At 49.1% G+C, this 25,957-nt stretch overlaps 1 protein-coding gene across 10 annotated transcripts in view; it reads right to left on the bottom strand.

The window, feature by feature from the left end:
- Positions 1–1,920: 1,920 nt before the first annotated feature.
- The window catches only part of LOC129811011 (nuclear factor 1 A-type), a 179,981-nt gene continuing 155,944 nt past the window's right edge, over positions 1,921–25,957 (bottom strand). For 6 of the 10 annotated variants that reach the window (XM_055862088.1, XM_055862094.1, XM_055862093.1 and 3 more), the window contains 5 exons: positions 21,369–21,547; positions 20,819–20,884; positions 19,187–19,352; positions 18,873–18,964; positions 1,921–2,721 (listed from right to left, as the gene is read on the bottom strand). In XM_055862088.1, coding sequence (XP_055718063.1) covers positions 2,707–2,721; positions 18,873–18,964; positions 19,187–19,352; positions 20,819–20,884; positions 21,369–21,547 — 518 coding nt within the window. In that variant the 3' untranslated portion in view covers positions 1,921–2,706. The remainder of the gene's footprint in view (positions 2,722–18,872; positions 18,965–19,186; positions 19,353–20,818; positions 20,885–21,368; positions 21,548–25,957) is intronic. The other 4 variants (XM_055862090.1, XM_055862096.1, XM_055862098.1 and 1 more) reach the window with 2 other exon arrangements.

Below are 25,957 nucleotides of genomic sequence, written 5' to 3'. Positions count from 1 at the left end.
TCTGGCCTAGTTTAACAGCAGTACAAGACAGAGATAGTATGTCAGAACCTGTACTCACACAGCACTTCCATGTTGCATCATAGAGAGAAAAAGCACTGTTGTACGGGCCTGAGAGGTCTTCAAATAGCAGATGTAATACTGCGTATTATAACCAGCAATTTCATTGTATTTCATGTTCCTTATCAGTATTACAACTGTGATCACTCCTACACAATGGGAGGTGGGGGATGAAACAAATAAATCCAAAGGGGGGAAAAAAATGTAACTCTCCACATTGGAACATTGTGCAACAACTCGGGACTAGACCATCGCTCAAGGCACATTGATGAGGAACAATTGTTTCGTGCAATTTGAGAACATACAAACAAAATATATATACTTTAAGAAAAAAACGAGAACTGATAATTTCAAGAGGGAACGAAATAGGAAAAACGACTCAGAAATGATGAGAAGCGAATAAGAGTCTTAAAGATGTTCAGCTGGTTGATTGTGAAGGACAGCAGTAAAAAAAAAAAAGCCTCGAGGGGCCAAACAAATATAGACTATTGGCAAGTGCCTGATGTTGGGATTACAATAGTGTCTTTATTCACTAACTCTACATAATCTATGTAAAAATTTGTCACTAACACTAGAACATGCAGATATTTTTTTGTTGATTTTTTAAATAGTTTTAATACGTTTTTGATCGACAGTGGATGAGTCGGTCATAAGAGTGTATATATATAGTATGTATAGTATAGGAAACAAAAACAAAACAAAACTTGAATAAAATGGTAATTTGCATGCGAAGCGACTGAAAAGCTTCGCCGTCTGGTTGCGATCTTGCCTTCATGTAGATATCAACGTGTTCGCAACACAAATGCTCACAGAGGGTCCCTCTGCTTTTTCTCTTTCTCACTGAACTTCCACCCCCAGCCCATAAGCCAACTGCAGGAATAAGTGCTTCCGATTGGACAAGGCTTAGAGAAGGTCTAGCCAATCAAACCAGAACTTGGACGCCCATATAATATAATTTTTACAACAAAGTTGTTCCGGATTTTGCCTCATGAGAAATTTAAGGCGCTACTTCTTGATTTAAAATCACGTGCTTTCTTAAAATAAGTGAATCACTTTGCGTTTAAAAAAAATAATTAACTGCAGTCTAAAGCTGCAAGAGATGCTTTAAAATTATATTTCTTAAAGGGATTTTTCGTTCGACAATACTAACAAATTTACAAGATGGAACAAACAAAAAATACAGCTCCCCTTATTTTCTCACAAGGCTATCGTTCTAATTGACATTTATTTTTGTACCCCGATATTTTAGAGTCCCGGAGGTGTGAAAGGACTAGGAAGAAAAATATATATTCTTTTCACCAATTGTTTCAACGACCTATCTTACAAAGACATTTAACTATCCAACCGCTATCCAACGAAATTGCACTTTCCTCAATTCAATATTCCACTGTTCACGTAAGTCACGGATGTCTCCTGTCTAGTCAGTTTGTAGAATTACAGACCTTCTACCTGCCCTTTGCATTGTATAGCATCGTACAGACCATTAGTTTGTGGGTTGATCGGAAAGAACTGAAATTACCTTTATACAAAAATGAAACATGAACAAGCCTCCCAGACAGAAGTTATTTTCTCACAAGCCTCTCGTTGAAATACTTCTCTTCTCGTTGCAGCCTATTTACCAGCTTCAATATGTCACCCGATTGACCGATATTAAACATCAATACCCCATCCCCTCCCTCGTCCCCTGCCCTATGAGTTCACGGTGTGATGGTTGGTAGGTTGTTCTCCTCTGCATGGGGTTCCATTTGCACTGCTAGATGTCCCTGGAAAAGCCATGTGGCCGGGTGAAGGCCTTCAGCCTCTTGGTACGGCTGTGGGGGGAGAGTCCCTCCTCAGGGTTGAGTGTGGGATAGAGGGGGGGGGGGGGGGGGGGGATGAGAGGTGATGGTGGGGGGGGTGAGAGGTATTAACTGGTTGGTATCCGAGCCAGCTAAAACCTCCACATCCGCGAGCCACCCAACCAGGGGCAATAACCCCCAACAAACTCAACAGAGTACGGAAACAACAAGAGAGAGGGGCAAAGACGGAGAGGAAACAAGAGCTTTGATCTTCCCCTCGTTTCGGCACATACACGTACACAGGACGCATAGCTCTCTGTGCCTTTCTCGCCCGCCGGACCCTCTTCAAAGTTCGGCTACGACGACGAAAGGTATAGGGAAGCTCTTTGATTTAGTCACATGATCATGCCCCCTCCGCGGCAAAGTGGGGTGGACGAGAAGAAAGAAAAGGAACAAGACGACGTGCACTTTCCCAGGATATATAGGCTGCTAGCTCTCTTCCAATAAACAGTTGAGGTGACTGGTACTATATATGAATATAGGCATATAAACCAACCATGTGAATGGGGGATATATATGGGCTATATAGATATATAGTGTATCTAGCGGTGAGTAGCTCTCCTCTTGTTTTCTAGGGGTGGGGGGGGGGGGGGGGGGGGTGTTGTAGCCATGCTGATGCTCTAGTCTCTCAGGCGCTGGGGGTGAGGAGACGGCGACAGATTGGGTGGGGGGGGCGGGCTGTTGGGCTTCTCTCTGTCAGACGCGTGGGCACGTTTGCGGGGTGTTGGTCGGTTCAGGTCGGGTCGGACTCAGGGGAGAAAGTAGGGGGTCCAGCGATCTGTCCAGCGGGCGGCGAGGGGGTCTGGAGTCCTTATCCCAGGTACCACTGCAAAACAGCGAGAAGGACAGAGGGAGAGAAGAAGAGCATACATTTCAGATGAAGTTCATTTAAGCAGACAGTAAGTCCTATTGTTATGTCCGAGTCTGATACGTCAGCCCGCGCAGTTCCTTTTTCTCAAGAGTCGTTGCTCTCTCTCTACTTAGTACCTAGTTGCCATGGTGTTCCTATACTCTCCAGCCAGCCAGCCAGTCACATTGTGCCTTCTTCTCTGAACAATTTCAGCCATGAAATTCAGGCCTACATGATCAAATAGCAACACCCACTGGATTCTCCAATTACATCAAATGAACTACAGGACAAAATACAAACCCTCCAACCCAAAAATACCTATGGGGTTGATGGTATCCTAAATGAAATGATAAAATATACAGACCACAAATCCCAATTGGCTATACTTAAACTCTTTAACATCATCCTCAACTATGGCATATTCCCCAATATTTGGAACAAAGGACTGATCACCCCAATCCACAAAATTGGAGACAAATTTGACCCAAATAACTACCATGGGATATGCGTCAACAGCAACCTTGGGAAAATCCTCTGCATCATCATTAACAGTCGACTCGTACATTTCCTCGGTGCAAACAATGTACTGAACAAATGTCAAATTGGCTTTTTACCAAATTACTGTACGCCAGACCACGTATTCACCACGCACACACTAATTGACAAACAAACAAACTAAAACAGAGGCAAAGTCTTCTCATGCTTTGTTGATTTAAAAAAAAGCTTTCGACTCAATTTGGCATGAAGGCCTGCTATACAAATTGATGGAAAGTGGTGTTGGGGGAAAAACATACAACATTATAAAATCCATGTACACAAACAACAAGTGTGCGGTTAAAATTGGCAAAAACAAACATTTCTTTCCACAGGGCCGGGGGGGTGAGACAGGGATGCAGCTTAAGCCCCACCCTCTTCAATATATATATATATATATATATATATATATATATATATATCAACGAATTGGCAAGGGCACTACAACAGTCAGCAGCACCCTACTAGAAACTGAAATCAAATGTCTACTGTTTGCTGATGATCTGGTGCTTCTGTCCCCAACCAAGGAGGGCCTGCACCTAGATCTTCTGCACATATTCTGTCAGACCTGGGCCCTGACAGTAAATCTTAGTGATACAAAAATAATGGGTGTTCCAAAAAAGGTCCACGAATACAAATTCCATCATCTCGACACCGTTGCCCTAGAACACACAAAAAACTATACAGTTGTGGCCAAAAGTTTTGAGAATGACACAAATATAAATTTTCACAAAGTCTGCTACCTCAGTTTGTATGATGGTAATTTGCATATACTCCAGAATGTTATGAAGAGTGATCAGATGAATTGCAATTAATGAACTGAATCCCCCAAAAACATTTCCACTGCATTTCAGTCCTGCCACAAAAGGACCAGCTGACATCATGTCAGTGATTCTCTCGTTAACACAGGTGTGAAGGAAGGAAACAAAAGGAAACGATTCCCAAACCTTCCATAACAAAGCCATTACCTACAGAGAAATTAACCTGGAGAAGAGCCCACTAAGCAAGCTGGTCCTGGGGCTCTGTTCAAAAACACAAACAGACCCCACAGAGTCCCAGGACAGCAACACAATTAGACCCAACCAAATCATGAGAAAACAAAAATATAATGACTTAACACATTGTAAAAAATGTACAAAAAAAAGAGCAAACTAGAATGCTATTTGGCCCTAAACAGAGAGTACACAGTGGCAGAATACCTGACCACTGCGACTGACCCAAAATTAAGGAAATCTTTGACTATGTACAGACTCAGTGAGCATAACCTTGCTATTGAGAAAGGCAGCCGAAGGCAGACCTGACTCCCAAGAGAAGACAGGCTATGTGCACCCTGCTCATTTTGTGGGCAGTGTGGGCATAACCTCCTGCCAAATGTATGACCATTTTAGAGACACATATTTCCCTCAGATTACACAGACCCACAAAGAACACGAAAACAAATCCAATTTTGATAAACTCCCATATCTATTAGGTGAAATGCCACAGTGTGCAATCACAACAGCAACATTTGTGACCTGTTGTCACAAGAAAATTGTAACCAGTGAAGAACAAAACACCATTGTAAATACAACCTATATTTATTTATTTTCACTTTTATACTTGAACTATTTGCACATCCTCACAACACTGTATATAGACATAATATGACATTTGAAATGTTTTATTGTTTATTCTACTTTTGTTTATTATCTATTTCACTTGCTTTGGCAATGTAAACATATATTCCCCATGCCAATAAAGCCTCTTACATTGAATTGAGTGTGTGTAGTGGTGGTGTTTACATCCTTCAGTGAAATGCCATATTTATTGTTCTCTCCATTGTTCACGTTTCCAGTGAGCAAGCGCCCTGACACCTCTCCCTCCGTTCCTCTCTCTCTCTCTCTTTCCCTCCTCCCCCTCTTCTCAACTTCCCTCCTCCCTGCCCCAAGTTGAAGTTCATGCTACCATTAGCAAGACCCGGCCCATGGATACCTCCCTGTGTATCCCGCTTTCTCCCTCTCTTCCCTCACTCGGCCTCTTTCTCCCTCTCTTCCCTCACTCGGCCTCTTTCTCCCTCTCTTCCCTGACTCGGCCTCTTTCTCCCTCTCTTCTCTGACTCGGCCTCTTTCTCCCTCTCTTCCATGACTCGGCCTCTTTCTCCCTCTCTTCCATGACTCGGCCTCTTTCTCCCTCTCTTCCCTCACTCGGCCTCTTTCTCCCTCTCTTCCCTCACTCGGCCTCTTTCTCCCTCTCTTCCCTCACTCGGCCTCTTTCTCCTTCTCTTCCCTCACTCGGCCTCTTTCTCCTTCTCTTCCCTCACTCGGCCTCTTTCTCCCTCTCTTCCCTCACTCGGCCTCTTTCTCCCTCTTCCCTCACTAGGCCTCTTTCTCCCTCTCTTCCCTCACTTGGCCTCATTCTCCCTCTCTTCCCTCACTCGGCCTCTTTCTCCCTCTCTTCCCTCACTCTGCCTCTTTCTCCCTCTCTTCCCTCACTTGGCCTCATTCTCCCTCTCTTCCCTCACTCGGCCTCTTTCTCCCTCTCTCTCAGTTCTCCTCACTCCTCCTCCCCTGTCCCGCTGTGTTCTCCCTTGTCACTGTTCCGTGAGTTCGGAGCAGCCAGACGCTGCCGCAGACACTGTGCTACTGATTCAGAGGGAGCTCAGACACACACACACAACGTGAAAACACACACACACACGCACTCTGATACACATGCACGAAAGCAAACAATATGAGCAAATAACAGACTAGCGTCTCTCCTTTTTGGTTCACTTACACGTGTACTCAAAACACAATGAATGAAATCATCTTGAACATGAAGTATTCCATATAGCGGAAAGAAGCATCAAACTAAGTCATGAGACTAGAGGGGTGAAAGGACCCAAGGCTAAAACGAAAGGCCTGGTGTTTCAAATGAAGGTATTGTTTGAGTGTGTGCTTGTGCGCTGTGTATATTATGTGTGTGGTGTCTGTCCTGTGCGTTGTGTATATTATGTGTGTGGTGTCTGTCCTGTGCGTTGTGTATATTATGTGTGTGGTGTCTGTCCTGTGCGTTGTGTGTATTATGTGTGTGGTGTCTGTCCTGTGCGTTGTGTATATTATGTGTGTGTGGTGTCTGTCCTGTGCGTTGTGTGTATTATGTGTGTGGTGTCTGTCCTGTGCGTTGTGTGTATTATGTGTGTGGTGTCTGTCCTGTGCGTTGTGTATATTATGTGTGTGTGGTGTCTGTCCTGTGCGTTGTGTGTATTATGTGTGTGGTGTCTGTCCTGTGCGTTGTGTGTATTATGTGTGTGGTGTCTGTCCTGTGCGTTGTGTGTATTATGTGTGTGGTGTCTGTCCTGTGCGTTGTGTATATTATGTGTGTGGTGTCTGTCCTGTGCGTTGTGTATATTATGTGTGTGGTGTCTGTCCTGTGCGTTGTGTATAATATGTGTGTGGTGTCTGTCCTGTGCGTTGTGTATATTATGTGTGTGGTGTCTGTCCTGTGCGTTGTGTGTATTATGTGTGTGGTGTCTGTCCTGTGCGTTGTGTGTATTATGTGTGTGGTGTCTGTCCTGTGCGTTGTGTGTGTTATGTGTGTGGTGTCTGTCCTGTGCGTTGTGTATATTATGTGTGTGGTGTCTGTCCTGTGCGTTGTGTGTATTATGTGTGTGGTGTCTGTCCTGTGCGTTGTGTATAATATGTGTGTGGTGTCTGTCCTGTGCGTTGTGTATATTATGTGTGTGGTGTCTGTCCTGTGCGTTGTGTATATTATGTGTGTGGTGTCTGTCCTGTGCGTTGTGTGTATTATGTGTGTGGTGTCTGTCCTGTGCGTTGTGTATAATATGTGTGTGGTGTCTGTCCTGTGCGTTGTGTGTATTATGTGTGTGTGGTGTCTGTCCTGTGCGTTGTGTATATTATGTGTGTGGTGTCTGTCCTGTGCGTTGTGTGTATTATGTGTGTGTTGTGTCTGTCCTGTGCGTTGTGTATATTATGTGTGTGGTGTCTGTCCTGTGCGTTGTGTGTATTATGTGTGTGGTGTCTGTCCTGTGCGTTGTGTATATTATGTGTGTGGTGTCTGTCCTGTGCGTTGTGTATATTATGTGTGTGGTGTCTGTCCTGTGCGTTGTGTGTATTATGTGTGTGGTGTCTGTCCTGTGCGTTGTGTGTATTATGTGTGTGGTGTCTGTCCTGTGCGTTGTGTATAATATGTGTGTGGTGTCTGTCCTGTGCGTTGTGTGTATTATGTGTGTGTGGTGTCTGTCCTGTGCGTTGTGTATATTATGTGTGTGGTGTCTGTCCTGTGCGTTGTGTGTATTATGTGTGTGGTGTCTGTCCTGTGCGTTGTGTGTATTATGTGTGTGTGGTGTCTGTCCTGTGCGTTGTGTATATTATGTGTGTGGTGTCTGTCCTGTGCGTTGTGTGTATTATGTGTGTGTGGTGTCTGTCCTGTGCGTTGTGTGTATTATGTGTGTGGTGTCTGTCCTGTGCGTTGTGTGTATTATGTGTGTGGTGTCTGTCCTGTGCGTTGTGTGTATTATGTGTGTGGTGTCTGTCCTGTGCGTTGTGTGTATTATGTGTGTGGTGTCTGTCCTGTGTGTTGTGTATATTATGTGTGTGGTGTCTGTCCTGTGCGTTGTGTGTATTATGTGTGTGGTGTCTGTCCTGTGCGTTGTGTGTATTATGTGTGTGGTGTCTGTCCTGTGCGTTGTGTGTATTATGTGTGTGGTGTCTGTCCTGTGCGTTGTGTGTGTGCTCCTGCACGTTGCTAGCCGCTCTTTTCCTGCCCGCCCAGGCCCGTGAGTGTGCTGGCTCGTGACTCGTTGAAATTCTACTGCCGGGCCCGCGCACGCTGCTGCTCGGCGGCAGAGAAGACTGGAAGGTTAGTTTTTAATCAATACAAGTTGCTGACGCTAGGACTTTCTGCCTCGCTCACTCTCTCTCTCTCTCTCTCTCTCTCTGCAGTGCAGCTCCTTCCCTCCCCCCATCCTTGTCTACTAGTAACTTTCAACCCCCCCCCCCCCCCCACCCCGGACTCCTTTTTCATCTCATCCCTCCTTCATTACTTCCCTCCCGCCCCCCTTCTTCCCCCTGTCCTGGGGAGACGGGCTCTTGCAGACCAGACAGGGTGTGTGTGTGTGTGTGTGTGTGTGTGGACAGTGGGGTAGTGTTACCACACAGTGGATTGGTGCTGGTACTTGTGATTTAGAATACAAATACTCAGACACTGTCAGGGCACAGTACTACAAGCACAGAATGATTGAAAAAAAATGGGGACGAGAGAGAGGGGGGGGTGAGAGAGCGAAGGATGACGAAAGAAAGCAAGAAACACACACACAAGTAGCAGACGGACACGTTCAATTGATTACCAGTGTGTGTCTTGTTAGTAGAACCAGAGGAAGATGTTATTGGGGACATGTGTTGCTCTGTTAGGCTAGACCGGGGTGGTTGGAGCTGGAACTGGTGCCCCAGGGCTCCACTATAACTCGAACCATTACACTGTGGTGTGTTCCAGTGCCCACAGGAATGCCCACCAGATGCCCGGCCGGGGATGAGCAATGCCATGTGTTGTGGGGCCCGAGCGGGCACAGGGAGGTGGGGCGAGAAATGGCCCTTTGTGACCCCCCCATGTGCCACTAGTGACCGCACACACATGGGCAAACACACACATAGGCATGTACGTACACACACACAGAGATAGAGAAAGAGGGAGGGACTCCTCTGTGCCCGCTATCCGTCGTGAGGGAGGCGAATAAAAGCAACTTTGTTTTTATTCGGTGGTCTGACGGAACACAAACTGGTGAGGAGCTCCACCGCAGGCAAGACCATACTTCAGTCATTCTCTCGTCCCCTCCATCCTTCGCCCTCTCTCTTTCACTCAATCCATGCCCCTCTCTTTCTCCCTCCCGTCTCTCTCTTTCCGTCCCTCTCTCCCTCCCTTTCTCTCCCTGAATGAGACATTAGACTGTAAAGACACAGACCTGGGTGTTTCTGCCACTCAGACACAGAGAGTGTTTGGAGATCTACAGGTATGTTTGTGTGGTTATAGCCTGGGCCCAGATTCACAAAAAAACGTCTTATGCAAAAAACGTAAGAAGCTTCTAATGAAAAAATGTGCAATTCGTAAGTGCAATTCCTTAACAATATCTTAAGTTTGAATGATTTTCCTACGAACTTCTGAAATATATTCTTACAAATCTTCTTAAGATGTGTGTTGCTAGGCAACCGTTTTAGCTAGTTATCTAGCTAGCAATGGCAATCATGTTAGCATATTTCATACTGAGATTACTGTGCTAAAACATGTTCTTGGGTTTAAAATAATCAATACTGAAACTTTCAGATTCATTTTGTGAGTGAATTAAACATGTTAAATTGCTTTCATGAGCTTTTTCTCTCACTGCCCTTAGTTTGAATTTTTTGGTTTTATTATTTAACCAGGCAAGTCAGTTAAGAACAAATTCTTATTTACAATGACGGCCTACCCCGGCCAAACCCGGACGACGCTGGGCCAATCGTGCACCGCCCAATGGGACTCCCAATCACGGCCGGATGTGATACAGCCTGGATTCGAACCAGAGACTGAGAGTGACGCCTCTTGAACTGGGATGCAGTGCCTTAGACCGCTGCGCCACTCGAGAGTCCAGTTTAAAACAAAGGTTCAGCTGTCTTGGAATTAAGAACATTTGCAATACCTTTATTTTCAAGAATCGGACTTCTTCTTAACGTTTTGCTTAAGGAGAAACATAAGAAAAAGCACGAGAACATTTCCAAGAACCTTTTTGAGGAATAGCAACTTTGCTTAACTTCCTTCTTAAGTCTATAGTTAAGGAAAAAACGGCAGTTAAGAAGAGATTTCTTCTTAAGAAGGTTTTTGTGAATCTGTGCCCTGCTCTTTTTTTCAGGACATTCTTTCTACCTCCAATCTGGGGCTAGATAGATAGAAATCACACAACCAGACCAGTAAAAGTGGTGGTGGTGGTGAGGGCAACTATTTAATACGAGAGACAGCAGAAGGGACGACAGAAAGAAAAATTAAAAAATTAAAAAGAGAGAGAGGGAGACATAGAGTCCCAGGGTTGGAACAGTAAATAACACACAGGCCCAGGGAGAGAGAAAGGTGGGGATTCCAACCCTCACACTCTAGCTCTGCAGCTGTTTGCTCCGGGGCTGTCTGTGTGTGTGTGTGCGCGCGTATCGGTGTGCGTGAGTGTGTGCACAGTACGACGCTAGCAGCAGGTAACAGACAGCCGCTCTGCGCTCATCCGTCTGGGTGTCCTATCTGAACGCCTTCAAGGTGAAGCTGGTTTTATATGGATGGGTTGGTGCACACACACACGCACAGACTGACAGACACACACACACTTGAGTCATCGAGTCAAGCATGGCGCAGTGTGGAGCGAGAGAGAAGCAGAGGAGAGAGGGGGAGTTAGGAGGAAGGACACACACCCGGGGAAAGAGTGTGGTGTGGGATCTTGGCCTGTTCCTTTAAACTCCCTTTCAATGGAACCAGTAATCTCATCACGTGGAGAAGTGCTGACTCAGGCCGCTGGGTAAAGTGCCTGCAGATGAGTGTCATCTCAGAGGAGTTCAGCCTCATGTAATGCAAACCAGCTCCCAGCACCCAGAGTGGTGAGCTGATGAAACCACCTCTCCCTCGCGCCCCACATCCCTTCCCTCTACCCCTCTATTCCACCTCTCCATCGCGCCCCACATCCCTTCCCTCTACCCCTCTATTCCACCTCTCCCTCGCGCCTCACATCCCTTCCCTCTACCCCTCTATTCCACCTCTCCCTCGCGCCCCACATCCCTTCCCTCTACCCCTCTATTCCACCTCTCCCTCGCGCCCCACATCCCTTCCCTCTACCCCTCTATTCCACCTCTCCCTCGCGCCCCACATCCCTTCCCTCTACCCCTCTATTCCACCTCTCCCTCGCGCCCCACATCCCTTCCCTCTACCCCTCTATTCCACCTCTCCCTCGCGCCCCACATCCCTTCCCTCTACCCCTCTATTCCACCTCTCCCTCGCGCCCCACATCCCTTCCCTCTACCCCTCTATTCCACCTCTCCCTCGCGCCTCACATCCCTTCCCTCTACCCCTCTATTCCACCTCTCCCTCGCGCCCCACATCCCTTCCCTCTACCCCTCTATTCCACCTCTCCCTCGCGCCCCACATCCCTTCCCTCTATCCCTCTATTCCACCTCTCCCTCGCGCCCCACATCCCTTCCCTCTACCCCTCTATTCCACCTCTCCCTCGCGGCCGACATCCCTTCCCTCTACCCCTCTATTCCACCTCTCCCTCGCGCCTCACATCCCTTCCCTCTACCCCTCTATTCCACCTCTCCCTCGCGGCCGACATCCCTTCCCTCTACCCCTCTATTCCACCTCTCCCTCGCGCCCCACATCCCTTCCCTCTACCCCTCTATTCCACCTCTCCCTCGCGGCCGACATCCCTTCCCTCTACCCCTCTATTCCACCTCTCCCTCGCGGCCGACATCCCTTCCCTCTACCCCTCTATTCCACCTCTCCCTCGCGGCCGACATCCCTTCCCTCTACCCCTCTATTCCACCTCTCCCTCGCGCCTCACATCCCTTCCCTCTACCCCTCTATTCCACCTCTCCCTCGCGGCCGACATCCCTTCCCTCTACCCCTCTATTCCACCTCTCCCTCGCGCCCCACATCCCTTCCCTCTACCCCTCTATTCCACCTCTCCCTCGCGGCCGACATCCCTTCCCTCTACCCCTCTATTCCACCTCTCCCTCGCGCCTCACATCCCTTCCCTCTACCCCTCTATTCCACCTCTCCCTCGCGGCCGACATCCCTTCCCTCTACCCCTCTATTCCACCTCTCCCTCGCGCCCCACATCCCTTCCCTCTACCCCTCTATTCCACCTCTCCCTCGCGGCCGACATCCCTTCCCTCTACCCCTCTATTCCACCTCTCCCTCGCGGCCGACATCCCTTCCCTCTACCCCTCTATTCCACCTCTCCCTCGCGCCCCACATCCCTTCCCTCTACCCCTCTATTCCACCTCTCCCTCGCGGCCGACATCCCTTCCCTCTACCCCTCTATTCCACCTCTCCCTCGCGGCCGACATCCCTTCCCTCTACCCCTCTATTCCACCTCTCCCTCGCGCCTCACATCCCTTCCCTCTACCCCTCTATTCCACCTCTCCCTCGCGGCCGACATCCCTTCCCTCTACCCCTCTATTCCACCTCTCCCTCGCGGCCGACATCCCTTCCCTCTACCCCTCTATTCCACCTCTCCCTCGCGGCCGACATCCCTTCCCTCTACCCCTCTATTCCACCTCTCCCTCGCGCCTCACATCCCTTCCCTCTACCCCTCTATTCCACCTCTCCCTCGCGGCCGACATCCCTTCCCTCTACCCCTCTATTCCACCTCTCCCTCGCGCCCCACATCCCTTCCCTCTACCCCTCTATTCCACCTCTCCCTCGCGGCCGACATCCCTTCCCTCTACCCCTCTATTCCACCTCTCCCTCGCGCCTCACATCCCTTCCCTCTACCCCTCTATTCCACCTCTCCCTCGCGGCCGACATCCCTTCCCTCTACCCCTCTATTCCACCTCTCCCTCGCGCCCCACATCCCTTCCCTCTACCCCTCTATTCCACCTCTCCCTCGCGGCCGACATCCCTTCCCTCTACCCCTCTATTCCACCTCTCCCTCGCGGCCGACATCCCTTCCCTCTACCCCTCTATTCCACCTCTCCCTCGCGCCCCACATCCCTTCCCTCTACCCCTCTATTCCACCTCTCCCTCGCGGCCGACATCCCTTCCCTCTACCCCTCTATTCCACCTCTCCCTCGCGGCCGACATCCCTTCCCTCTACCCCTCTATTCCACCTCTCCCTCGCGCCTCACATCCCTTCCCTCTACCCCTCTATTCCACCTCTCCCTCGCGGCCGACATCCCTTCCCTCTACCCCTCTATTCCACCTCTCCCTCGCGGCCGACATCCCTTCCCTCTACCCCTCTATTCCACCTCTCCCTCGCGGCCGACATCCCTTCCCTCTACCCCTCTATTCCACCTCTCCCTCGCGCCTCACATCCCTTCCCTCTACCCCTCTATTCCACCTCTCCCTCGCGGCCGACATCCCTTCCCTCTACCCCTCTATTCCACCTCTCCCTCGCGCCCCACATCCCTTCCCTCTACCCCTCTATTCCACCTCTCCCTCGCGGCCGACATCCCTTCCCTCTACCCCTCTATTCCACCTCTCCCTCGCGCCTCACATCCCTTCCCTCTACCCCTCTATTCCACCTCTCCCTCGCGGCCGACATCCCTTCCCTCTACCCCTCTATTCCACCTCTCCCTCGCGCCCCACATCCCTTCCCTCTACCCCTCTATTCCACCTCTCCCTCGCGGCCGACATCCCTTCCCTCTACCCCTCTATTCCACCTCTCCCTCGCGGCCGACATCCCTTCCCTCTACCCCTCTATTCCACCTCTCCCTCGCGCCCCACATCCCTTCCCTCTACCCCTCTATTCCACCTCTCCCTCGCGGCCGACATCCCTTCCCTCTACCCCTCTATTCCACCTCTCCCTCGCGCCCCACATCCCTTCCCTCTACCCCTCTATTCCACCTCTCCCTCGCGCCCCACATCCCTTCCCTCTACCCCTCTATTCCACCTCTCCCTCGCGCCCCACATCCCTTCCCTCTACCCCTCTATTCCACCTCTCCCTCGCGCCCCACATCCCTTCCCTCTACCCCTCTATTCCACCTCTCCCTCGCGCCCCACATCCCTTCCCTCTACCCCTCTATTCCACCTCTCCCTCGCGCCCCACATCCCTTCCCTCTACCCCTCTATTCCACCTCTCCCTCGCGGCCGACATCCCTTCCCTCTACCCCTCTATTCCACCTCTCCCTCGCGCCCCACATCCCTTCCCTCTACCCCTCTATTCCACCTCTCCCTCGCGCCCCACATCCCTTCCCTCTACCCCTCTATTCCACCTCTCCCTCGCGCCCCACATCCCTTCCCTCTACCCCTCTATTCCACCTCTCCCTCGCGCCCCACATCCCTTCCCTCTACCCCTCTATTCCACCTCTCCCTCGCGCCCCACATCCCTTCCCTCTACCCCTCTATTCCACCTCTCCCTCGCGCCCCACATCCCTTCCCTCTACCCCTCTATTCCACCTCTCCCTCGCGGCCGACATCCCTTCCCTCTTCCCTCCATCTCACTCATTCTACCTCCGTCTTCCCCTCTCTCCATCTCATCCCTTCTCTGCCTCCCCCCCAGCCTCCACTACTCCCTCTACCCATTCATCTCCCCTCGGTCTCCCCTCCCCACTCGCTCTTCCCGTCTCTGTCCTTTCCTCTCCCTCCATCATGTACAGCTCCCTGAGGGATGAGCAGACACTCACCCCTCTGACTTATTTACATGCACACCTATCAGCATACTACAACACACTACACCTTACACTATGCCCGCGTTCCAAATGGCACCCTGTTCCCTTTATAGGGCACTACTTTTGACCTATGATACACTACCAGAGTATCCTGTGGGTCTCCTTCAGTGCACGCTAGAACCAACACCTCAAACTAGCTGACTATCAGTGAAATGACTAGTGTTGCAATGCTTCGTCATTAGCATTATTAGCAGCGTTAGCTATTCCTGGTCTGTGGATGCTGTAATATTAATACCCCTACAGTTGCATTGATGAGTGATAGGTGGCTGTCTTAGACAACCCTATCAGGTCTGCTTATAAGAATACGCATCATAATTACTGTGGGAGAGTAGACAGGTCAGAGCATCTCCCCCTGCTGGTTCAACCAGGTAATCAAAATATTTACATAGTGACTCCTAACATGACTTTACACATGACACGCTGATTATGTTTATGGTAGCCCCAAAATAAACAATTCAAAGGGCGCAAACCTGTAACTTTCATACACATTTATCCCCTCAGTTTAAGTGTAGGGGCAGCCCTTAAGACTGGAAAACAGAAAGCTACAGATTGCACCTTTAATTCGTCCCCCCCAAACGTGTACTAATGTCCTATATTCAGAGAAAAGTGGCTGTGAGGCGACTGTCTGTGTGTGTGCCACCACAATGATGCTGGCTGGTGTTTGTGGGCCATCGCAGTAGACAAATTGACACAGAGTACAAGAGCCTATTAAAGGTCTTATCTGTCTGTTCTGTTCTGCTTGCCCTTTATATAGAGGGAATTAAAGGACTGGGCAGCCAGGGCTACGGTCTCCGCTGCTCCAATTTACTGACCCCACACACACACACACACAAAAGCAGATGCACACACACACACACACGGCAAAGACAAAAGGGCTTGGCAAACACATACACACCACGGGAAGGGGTCCGCACACAAACGCACACACGTACTTGCATGCGTACTCTCTACATCCCGCTACACACTCCTATATCCAAAACTATAAAACTCCTTCTCTGATTGGCAACATTGCTTATGAATCTGAACTTCATCCCAGACCTATTGACACTATACATGAGGCACTTCATCAAGCCACTGCAGTCTATACAACTGTAGACGACGGATGTGTGTGTGTGTTTGTGTTTGTGAATTTTAGCCAGCGTGAAACGTACGTGAAGTTTACTTAACCCTTTGTCTCTCCTTTGCAGGGCTGTGTGACTTGTCTGAGGAGTGGCGTTACTATGGGACTGGGGCTGTGTGTGTGTACCAATGTCTTTGTTGGATTAGCCTGGGGGTAAGAGGGTAAGGAGAGGAGGACAAGTCTGTGTGTGTGTGTGTATGTATGCTGTATATAGGGGGCGTATATGTCTACCCAGGATGACAAGGGGCGGGCCGTGTGTGTCTGGTGTGTGAGAACTGTATGATAGACGGGCAGAGAGCAGGGCATCACGGGGTCCTCAGCGTGGTGCTAAGCCCCGCGGTCTCAGGGCTCCCATGGTAGCCTCCACCCACCCCCCTACACTGCACTGAACCGCGGGCACTGTGCCCATCAAACACACACACACACACACACACACACACACACACACACACACACACACACACACACACACACACACACACACACACACACACACACACACACTCTTTATTTGGCTTTGCTTTAACACCTATCCCTCTTCTTTCATTGGCATTGCCTTCATCACCCCAAACTCACTCTCCCAAAAAGCTGCCAATGAGAGAGGGGGAAAGGGGGGTAGGAGGTATGGAGAGTGGGCACAGGCACACAAACAACGGCCCCTCAATCAACCGTCCCGACTGTACCCCCCTTTCCGTTTCCATGGCGAGCGGACTGGGAATGTTTACTGTTACAGTCACATCTCTCTCTCTCACTCTCCCTCCATCAATCCCTCCTTCCCTCTATCCCTTTCTCTCTCTCTACAATGGCCGCCATGGGTAACTTTTGTCCCCGGAGCCGCGGGGAGGTTTTGAAACTAGGAGCGAGGGAGTGTTGGGTGTGTGTGTGTGTGTGTGTGTGTGTGTGTGTGTGTGTGTGTGTGTGTGTGTGTGTGTGTGTGTGTGTGTGTGTGTGTGTGTGTGTGTGTGTGTGTGAGGGTGTGTGAGAGACAAGTTCCCGCTGTGGGGGTCACACACTTTAATATAGCGAAGCCCTCACTGTCCATCTCGAGCGTTTTTATGTCGGGGTCTTTAATATTGCGGCTCTATCAGACGACCCGCCCCCCACAGACAAAATTGACATTGACGGAACGCACGGCAGAGGGAAAATGGCCGCTTGCACATAGAGCCGCTAGTGGTCCAGTGGCTCGGCCTCTACGGGCATTTCTATGGGCGTCTGAAGAACAGAGAGATAGCAACAGAGCTACAGCTGTGGCGAGAGAGTCTAGCTCTGCCAGTTAATGTTGAAGTCCTTTTCTACCTTTTAGAAATGAGAATATCCTTTTCTACCTTTTAGCAGGCCCTTTGTCATTCCGCAATAAAACAGGTTATGTATTAGATAAGACACTGTGTCCACTTAAGATTCCATGGCTCTTATGGTAAGAGTGGGGGAGTTAAAACCAGTATCCCATACCATCATGACCACCTAATCATCACCAAGTGCGCTGAGCTTTCTGGCGAAGAATGGCGTCCTGAATACATACTCAAACAATGGCTCACAGATGGGGAGTGTGTGTGTGTGTGTGCGTGTGGGTATGCGTTTGTTCGAGAAACAGGCCTCAGAGTCCCAGTCCTCAGCGCCAGGCCAAATTAATAATGCGCAGAGCGCCGGATTGGCAGGCCTGAGCAAACACAGATAGATGTGCAGATTGGGCTGGAGGCTTAGTGGATAACCCCAGTGGGATAAGGAGAGAGCGAGGGAGAGAGAAAGAGAAAAGGGAGAGAGAGAGAGAGAGCACGGGAGAGAGGGAAAAAATGACAGAAAGAAAGAGAAAGAGAGGAGGGAGAGAGAGAGAGAGAGGCCGGGATGAATAAATAGATAAATAAATAAACACAAACAATAAATAACAGCAGCAGCCACTCGGCTAACCTCCCCTCCCTCCCTCCCTTCCTCTCTCCCTCCCTCCCTTCCTCTCTCCCACCCTCCTTTCTGGCAGTTGTGACAAACACCTGCCTCCACTCTCCCAGGGGGAAGTGTGTGTCTTGCGGCCTGTGACAGAGTCAATAAATCGACGGCCCCGCTCGCTGAGGGCCGCAGACGCGCCGCTTTGACACACACACACACACACACACACACACACACACACACACACACACACACACACACACACACACACACACACACACACACACACACACACACACACACACACACACACACACACACACACACACACACGTCATCATTCCTTGACTTCTCTCCACCCTCCACCCTCTTCCCATCCCGCTTTTCTTTTCTCTGGCAATGAGTCTGTCCTCTGTGGGTTGGTTGTCTGGCTGGATGTAACTTGGCTGATGCACGGTCTCTTGTCTATTGTAAGAGCTGGTTTCTCAGTTATGGTGCTGGAGCTGGTTAAGTAACGGTGTATACTGGTCTGTCTGGTTTGTGTGTACTGGTATATGATGGTATGTGAGTGCAGAAACTGGTTTCAGTGTACTTGTGTGTAGTGATGCGAACTACTGTGTAGTGATGTTTAGTAGTGTGTAGTGATGTGAACTAGTGTGTCGTAATGTGTACTAGTGTGTAGTGATGTGAACTAGTGTGTACTAGCGTGTAGTGACATTTAGTAGTGTGTAGTGAGGTGAACTAGTGTGTCGTAATGTGTACTAGTGTGCAGGGATGTGAACTAGTGTGTAGTGCTCTGTGTGTGTGTGTGTGTGTGTGTGTGTGTGTGTGTGTGTGTGTGTGTGTGTGTGTGTGTGTGTGTGTGTGTGAGTCTGCGCAGTGGTCACTGTCTAGAGAGGGGGTCTCAGTCGGGGCCACACCAATTACAATCACCATAAATCACCTCTGGAATAAGTCCCCGTCCAGCCTAGACACTACTACTAGTACACACACACACACACACACACACACACACACACACACACACACACACACACACACACACACACACACACACACACACACACACACACACACACACACACACACACACACACACACACACACTAGTCACCAAGTGTTAGCTTATCACACAGCTCCCTTGGGAACAGAAGCTACAGTATGTAGTGTGTGTGTGTAGCAGACAGCAGCCGTACAACACTGTAGGGTGTGTGGCTCACCTGGGGCTGCTGAGGGATATTTACAAAGCTGGGGTCTCGGGGGCCCACACTGACGAAGCGCTGGGCTGGGGACGTGCTCGGTGTGGAGTAGGCTGCAACGGGTCAGAAAGGTAGAGAAAGTCATGCCTCGGTCATCTATTGAGATAGAGAAGGTGAGTGCTTGCTATTTCCAAAAGGAGGAGGCTAACACAAGTAGCCAGGTGATACGTCTGTCTGTCTGTGTGTGTGTGTGTTTGTGTGTGTGGGTGTGTGTGTGTATGTTTGTGTGTGTTGGTATGTGTGTGTAGGTGTGTTTGTGTCCAGTATCCACTCACTTGGCGAGGTGGGGGAGTTTCCCCCTCCCTCGGTGGAGGTGGAGGGTGGTTTGGAGTCTGGCACAGGCAGGGGTACGGGCCGCGCCATGGGGGGCGGGGGTGGAGGGGGCAGCATGGGGGTGGGCAGGAATGGGTTGTGGACCTTCCCCTGACTGCTTCCGTTGGGCTGAAAGAGAGAGAGAGAGATATAGAGATATATATATGTATATATATATATATATATATATATACACACACAGAGAGAGAGAGAGAGAGAGAGGGGGGGGTAGAGAAAGCGAGACAGAGAATACAAAGTAAAAACCAAGCAACATTGCACCTTCAAAACCTGAACCCACCACAAACGTACTCACACACACACACACACACACACACACACACACACACACACACACACACACACACACACACACACACACACACACACACACACACCAAACACGCACGCGCAAACCTCCCAACAGGTCAGTGATGTAACCTGTCACAGTATCACTATCAGAGTATCGGTCCTGCTTGTCCTCTAAACAGGCCCTTTGTGTGTGCACGTTCGACGGAGGACACGCGCACATTAAAGCGCTTCTTTGCGAGACACTGCTCAGCAATTTTCCCTGCTCCTGGTCATAAAGAATTCTGCTGCTGTGCGCACTTTGCCGTTGATAATCTATTACCAAAACAGTGTGCTGGGGCTAACTCCCTCTCCCTCCCTCTCTCTCTCTCTCTCCCTCTCTCTCTCCATCCCTCTCGCGCTCTCTGAAGCATCAGGGCTAACTCCTCCACTCTCCCTCCTTCTCCTCACAGCCTCTCTATCCCTCCCCCCCTTCTCCATGTCTCTCTTCCCCCTCTCTTTCCTCTCTCTCCCTCCTAATCTATCCATCCCTCTTTCTCTCGCTCTCTCCACCTCCTCCTATCCCACAGTCTCTCGTTGTAGTGTTGGGGCCAGTCTGGAGACAGCAGGCAGTAAGGTCAGCTACCGTGCACTCCAGATTTATGCCTGGAAGGAAGTCACACCGGTGTGTGTGTGTGGGTCTATGCGCGTGTGCAATAGAGACAGCTGTAAATCAACTCGCCACTTGTATCAGATACGCTAAGTCGTTTGATATAGAATCCCGCGTCATGTTCAGATTTGATCGAGAACGATTCTGTAGCTCTGTTTTTGGTGATTTAATTACTATGAAAAGAGCCAGGTAAGACGGTTCATTGATGGCATTGGATATGTGTGTACCCTTATCCTTTACTGCTATTCAAAGCTAGAAGTTAGTCATGTACTGAGATTGTCGTCACGGCTCACTAAGTCTTTACACACACAGTGCTGTTCTCTGTGTGTGTGTGTGTGAGAGAGAGTGTGTGTGTGTGTGTGTGTGTGTGTGTGTGTGTGTGTGTGTGTGAGAGAGTGTGTGTATTGTGGGCAGCAGTACACGGAGAGATGGATTCAGATTAAATGGGCGAATGAAAAGTGTGCATGGGGAAACTGGCTTGGGTATTGATTCAGTGTCTAGACAGAAATATATCAACTATCTAACTGCAGACATCGAGTCAAACCCCCCCAGATACAGACACACACACACACTCCCACACAAACGCATTCCCACGCAAGTACATATACACACATACAGGCATACGCACGCACACACACACCTCCACTGCAGTGCTCTCTCTTCGACCACTTGTACAGTATTTTCCCCATGGTATTTCTGCATACTTCTAACAGAGAAAAAAATCCCCCATTAGTGTATATATATATATATATGTGTGTGTGTGTGTGTGTGTGTGTGTGTGAATGGACCAGCATGAATGTAGAGCACTATAGAGGGAGAAAGAAAACGACAGAAGAATTTAAACAGAAGAATCCAAAAAAAGAAGCAAGAGGCATCGAACAAGTCACACATCCCAAATGCCACCCTAACCCCTATGGGCCCTGGTCAAAAGTAGTGCACTATCTAGGGCAGAGGTAGGCAACCCTGTTCCTGGAGTGACGCAGGTACTGCAGGATATTGTTCCAACTAGACACCACACCTGACTAACTGAGCTAATTGATCAGTTCAGTGATTTGCCTAAATTCAACAAAGTGCCTGCGGTCCTCCTGGACCAGGGTTGCCTACACCTGAAATAGTGAATAAAATGCCATTTGGTACACAGCCCAGGTGTTTGTGATACGTATGTACTGTAGAAGACTCCTTGTTCTTACGTTAAGGAAGCCCACCTGTCCTCCCTGCTGACCAGAGTCGGGGCAGACAAGTTGGACAAACTCCTTGAGGCTCTCCTGGGGGTGGTAACGGATGGCCGGGTGGGAGAAGTAGGAGCCGGGCTGCTGGATGATGGGCGACGTGGGGAAGTGGAGGCTCGACGGCGTGGCGTGGGGACTCGCTGTGGACGGGAGAGGTGGGGGGGAGACAGCAAGTTTGTCATGTCAGTCAATAAGAGAGCGAGAGAGCGAGAGAGAGAGCGAGAGAGAGAGAGAGAGAGAGAGAGAGAGAGAGAGAGAGAGAGAGAGAGAGAGAGAGAGAGAGAGAGAGAGAGAGAGAGAGAGAGAGAGAGAGAGAGAGAGAGAGAGAGAGTCTGGTTAGGGAGTAGGCTAGAGAGATGGGAGGATGGAGGAGAGAAGGTGACATCATCTATCACGGTGGGGCTCCATGCACAATCGTTTGTCACACACCATTTAGTATGTCACTTAATACCATACATGTACCGCACATCAACACACGCACACCCAGACACACCCACATAATCACACCCACTAATTCCCAAACAAACAAACGCCAAGACACAAACACAAGCTGGGCTGTGCGTGTGTGTGTGTGTGTGTGTGTGAGACAGGCCTTTTTGACGTGGTGGTGACAGAGGGCACGCGGCCCACGGTTCAGATGACAAGACGTCTACGGACCACAATGCCCCTCACTGTCTATCAAAAGGGAGGCGGGCCCTCCATGATTCAACCAAAGGCATACTTTGGGCCGCATTCCTTCACTCGCACAAGGGGAAAATATGGTAACCGTTTACTTGACACTTCTCAACATGATATTTGTCGCAAATTGGTATACAGTCATTGTAATTAGGCAATTTAGGCATTAGTGACATTTGTGATGTCCGCTGATGGCATTTGACTTTGCACTGTCACAACAGAAGTGTCGAGAGCAATTAGTCTGGAGGTGTTGGTGCCAAGTCTTAGTCCATGTATGTTTTGGATGTAGTCACCGATGATACAATTACATATTTCCATCCTCTAAGTTCCAAATCTGTGTGTGTGTGAGCATGAGTGTGTGTGAACACGTGTGTGTGATGTCTGCATGTGAGTGAGAGTCGGTGTGAGAGTGAACGCAAGCATGTGTGTTTGTGTGTGTGTGTGTGTGTGAATCCTGCGTGTGTCTGTGTGAGTGTGACCGCATGTTGGTTTGTGTGTGTGTTGATCTGCATGTGTGTGTGAGATTCAATGCAAGTGTGCACGCGGGCTCAATGAATCGACTGGCACAGGTCTGCAGCACAGCACTGCACCTGTCCTCTACCCGGATCCCGTGGTATAAACTGACAGTGCTGTAATGGATCGAGGCTTATTAAGTATTTAATTGTAACCAGCACAATCTAATTAGGCTGCTCTTAATAGAGGTAATATTCAGTTATTGGTTATTAGTATAATGCCTGGCTGGGACGTGCAACGACGGGGGAGAGAGAGGGGGTCTTTAAGCCTGTGATGTATTACTGCTGGTTCTCTTAATAAGACTCTCTCTCTCTCTCCGCCACTCTGCCCATTTCCAATATCAGCAACAGAGACAGAGAGAGAGAGAGAGAGAGGGAGAGAGAGAGAGAGAGAGAGGGAGGGAGAGAAAGATGGTAAACAGAGAGAGAGAGAAAGAGAGAAAACGTACAGCTATTACAGAGACAGAGTAGGATAAAGAGAGATGGTTAACTAAGAAAGAGAGATGGTAAACTTAGTGCGAGACAGAGAGAAAGAAAGAGAAGGAGAGAGAGGGCAGGGGGAGAAGCAGGGATCGTACAGCTATCGGAGAGAGAGAGAGAGAGATGGTAAGCTGATACTACATAAACATTGTTAAAGCCACAGCTCCCTGCTGCATTAATTCACTTAACTTTGCCGTGATTTATGGCTCTGTCAATAGAGGCTGACTGGAAACTGGGGGGACGCTCCCCCTCCGCCATGCCGCTATGTGGCCATTGTGTTTACAGTAATAATAGAATGGACCACGGCTCTCTCTGGGTGCATCCCAAACAGCACCCTATTCCCTACTTATAGCTTCAATAGAGTCTGACTGGAAACTGGACCCTGGGCAAATATAGTGCACTACATTGTGGATAGGGTGCCATTTGGGAAGCAGACTCCATGCCCTTCCTCGATCACTTTCCAGCCTGAGAGGCTGAGAGACACAGAAGCAGACCCCTCCTTTTCTCTTTTTGGCGTGCCCCGTCTTTTCATATTCCTGCCTTTTGTCTGGGGGGCTGGAATGTTGGACTTTTGAAGTGAGGGGTGGGGTTGGCGGGGGTGTGGGGTGGAGAGACAGGCTACGCGAGGGAGAGACCCTCGCTGTGCACTCCCTGGCTGCGCGAGCACACACACACACACAGACATAATGAGCATGTGCATGGGCACGCACACAGGCGGAAGAGTGGAGTGTCCAGACTCTACAATTGAATTAGCCTTGCTGTGCTGTGTGCTGAGGCAATGCTGCAGAAGCTGCAGGCAGGAGAGAGAACCACACTGACCTCACAGATACAGACACACCCATTCACAGGCTGACTCAGTCACTCCTCCTCCTCCCTCTCTCTCTCCCTCTCTCACAGACACACTCTCTGTCCCTGTCATCCTCTTGCTCTCTCACTCCATGCCCTCAGGCACCGCTCTCTTTCAGACACCTCTCCCCTGTCCCGTTCCCACCCTCTCTCTACCCCGACTCTCCTCCCTCCTCCTCTTTCCAGCTCACTGGTCTGAGACCTGTTCTCTGGCTCATGGCAATAGGTCATTGCTGAGCCTCCTCACAGACAGGGCAGTACTGGGTACAGTAACCCAGCAGCGCAAAGAGATCCTTTTATCGCCACAGCCTAATTGACAAAACTTAAGTATTGCCAATTTTAATGTTGGCTGCGTTCAAGGAAATGGCACTTACAAATGGAGATCCTTCAAACACCCTCAAACAAGGAAAATGATCCCAATCAAAGGTTTTAACACGTGCTCCACTAAGGCAGTTATTTATCTTCTCATTTTCCCTTGTGGTAAAAAACGATGTGGGTAAAACGAAGCGCAAACTAAAAGTAAGAATCTCGGAGCATCGTAGCACCATTCGGTACAAGGACTCGACGTACCCAGTTGCGGCCCACTAATTTGGAAGCGAATCCCTCTATTTCGTCCCTACGTTATATATCGCCATCAAACATGTCAACCTCCCTAGGAGAGGGGGTAACATTGACAATTTATTGTTAAAACGAGAGGTTGCCTGGATCTTGAAATGCATTCCAGGTGACTACCTCATGAAGCTGGTAGAGAGAATGCAAAGAGTGTGCGTCATCGAGGCAAAGGGTGGCTTCTTTGAAGAATCTCAAATATAAAACATATTTTGATTTGTTTAAAGACCTTTGCTCCATTCGGTCTCAACGTAGACTTTGATCTGAATCCATTCTGGTGATTATTGTGATTTTGCCTTTCATTGTAAATGTTTGTAGGCCTATGTAGCCAAATTGTATCTATGATCGTATGCTATCCATTCATGCTTTTTATATGTTCTATTTATATACAGTATGAGTCAAAAGTTTTAGAACACCTTAATCATTCCAGGGTCTTTCTTTATTTGACTATTTTCTACATTGTAGAATAATAGTGAAGACATCAAAACTATGAAATAACACATATGGAATCATGTAATAACCAAAAAAGTGTTCAACAAATCCAAATATACAGTTGAAGTCGGAAGTTTACATAGACCTTAGCCAAATACATTTAAACTCAGTTTTTCAATTCCTGACATTTAAATTCCCTGTCTTAGGTCAGTTAGGATCACCACTTTATTTAAGAATGTGAAATGTCAGAATAATAGAAGAGACTTTTTTATTTCAGCTTTTATTTCTTTCATCACATTCCCAGTTTACAAGTTTACATACACTCAATTAGTATTTTGTAGCATTGCCTTTAAATTGTTTATCTTGGGTAAAACGTTTCTGGTAGCCTTCCACAAACTTCCCACAATAAGTTGGGTGAATTGTGGCCCATTCCTTCTGACAGAGTCAGGTTTGTAGGCCTCCTTGCTCGCACACGCTTTTTCAGTTCTGCCCACACATTTTCTATGGGATTGAGGTCAGGGCTTTGTGATGGACACTCCAATACCTTGACTTTGTTGTCCTTAAGCCATTTTGCCACAACGTTGGAAGTATGCTTGGGATCATCGTCCATTTGGAAGACCCATTTGCGACCAAGCTTTAACTTCCTGACTGATGTCTTGAAATGTTGCTTCAATATATCCACATAATTCTCCTGCCTCATGATGCCATCTATTTTGTGAAGTGCACCAGTCCCTCTTGCAGCAAAGCACCCCCACAACATGATGCTGCCACCCCCGTGTTTCACGGTTGGGATGGTGTTCTTCGGCTTGCAAGCGTCCCCCTTTTTCCTCCAAACATAACGATGGTCATTATGGCCAAACAGTTCTATTTTTGTTTCATCAGACCAGAGGACATTTCTCGAAAAAGTACAATCCTTGCCCCCATGTGCAGTTGCAAACCGTAGTCTGGCATTTTTATGGCAGTTTTGGAGCAGTGGCTTCTTCCTTGCTGAGCGGC

This window comes from Salvelinus fontinalis, chromosome 14 (assembly GCF_029448725.1).
Source record: "Salvelinus fontinalis isolate EN_2023a chromosome 14, ASM2944872v1, whole genome shotgun sequence".
Taxonomy (NCBI): Eukaryota; Metazoa; Chordata; class Actinopteri; order Salmoniformes; family Salmonidae; genus Salvelinus; species Salvelinus fontinalis.
The sequence above is the reverse complement of the archived record's forward strand: the minus strand, read 5'-3'. Positions and strand labels throughout refer to the sequence as shown.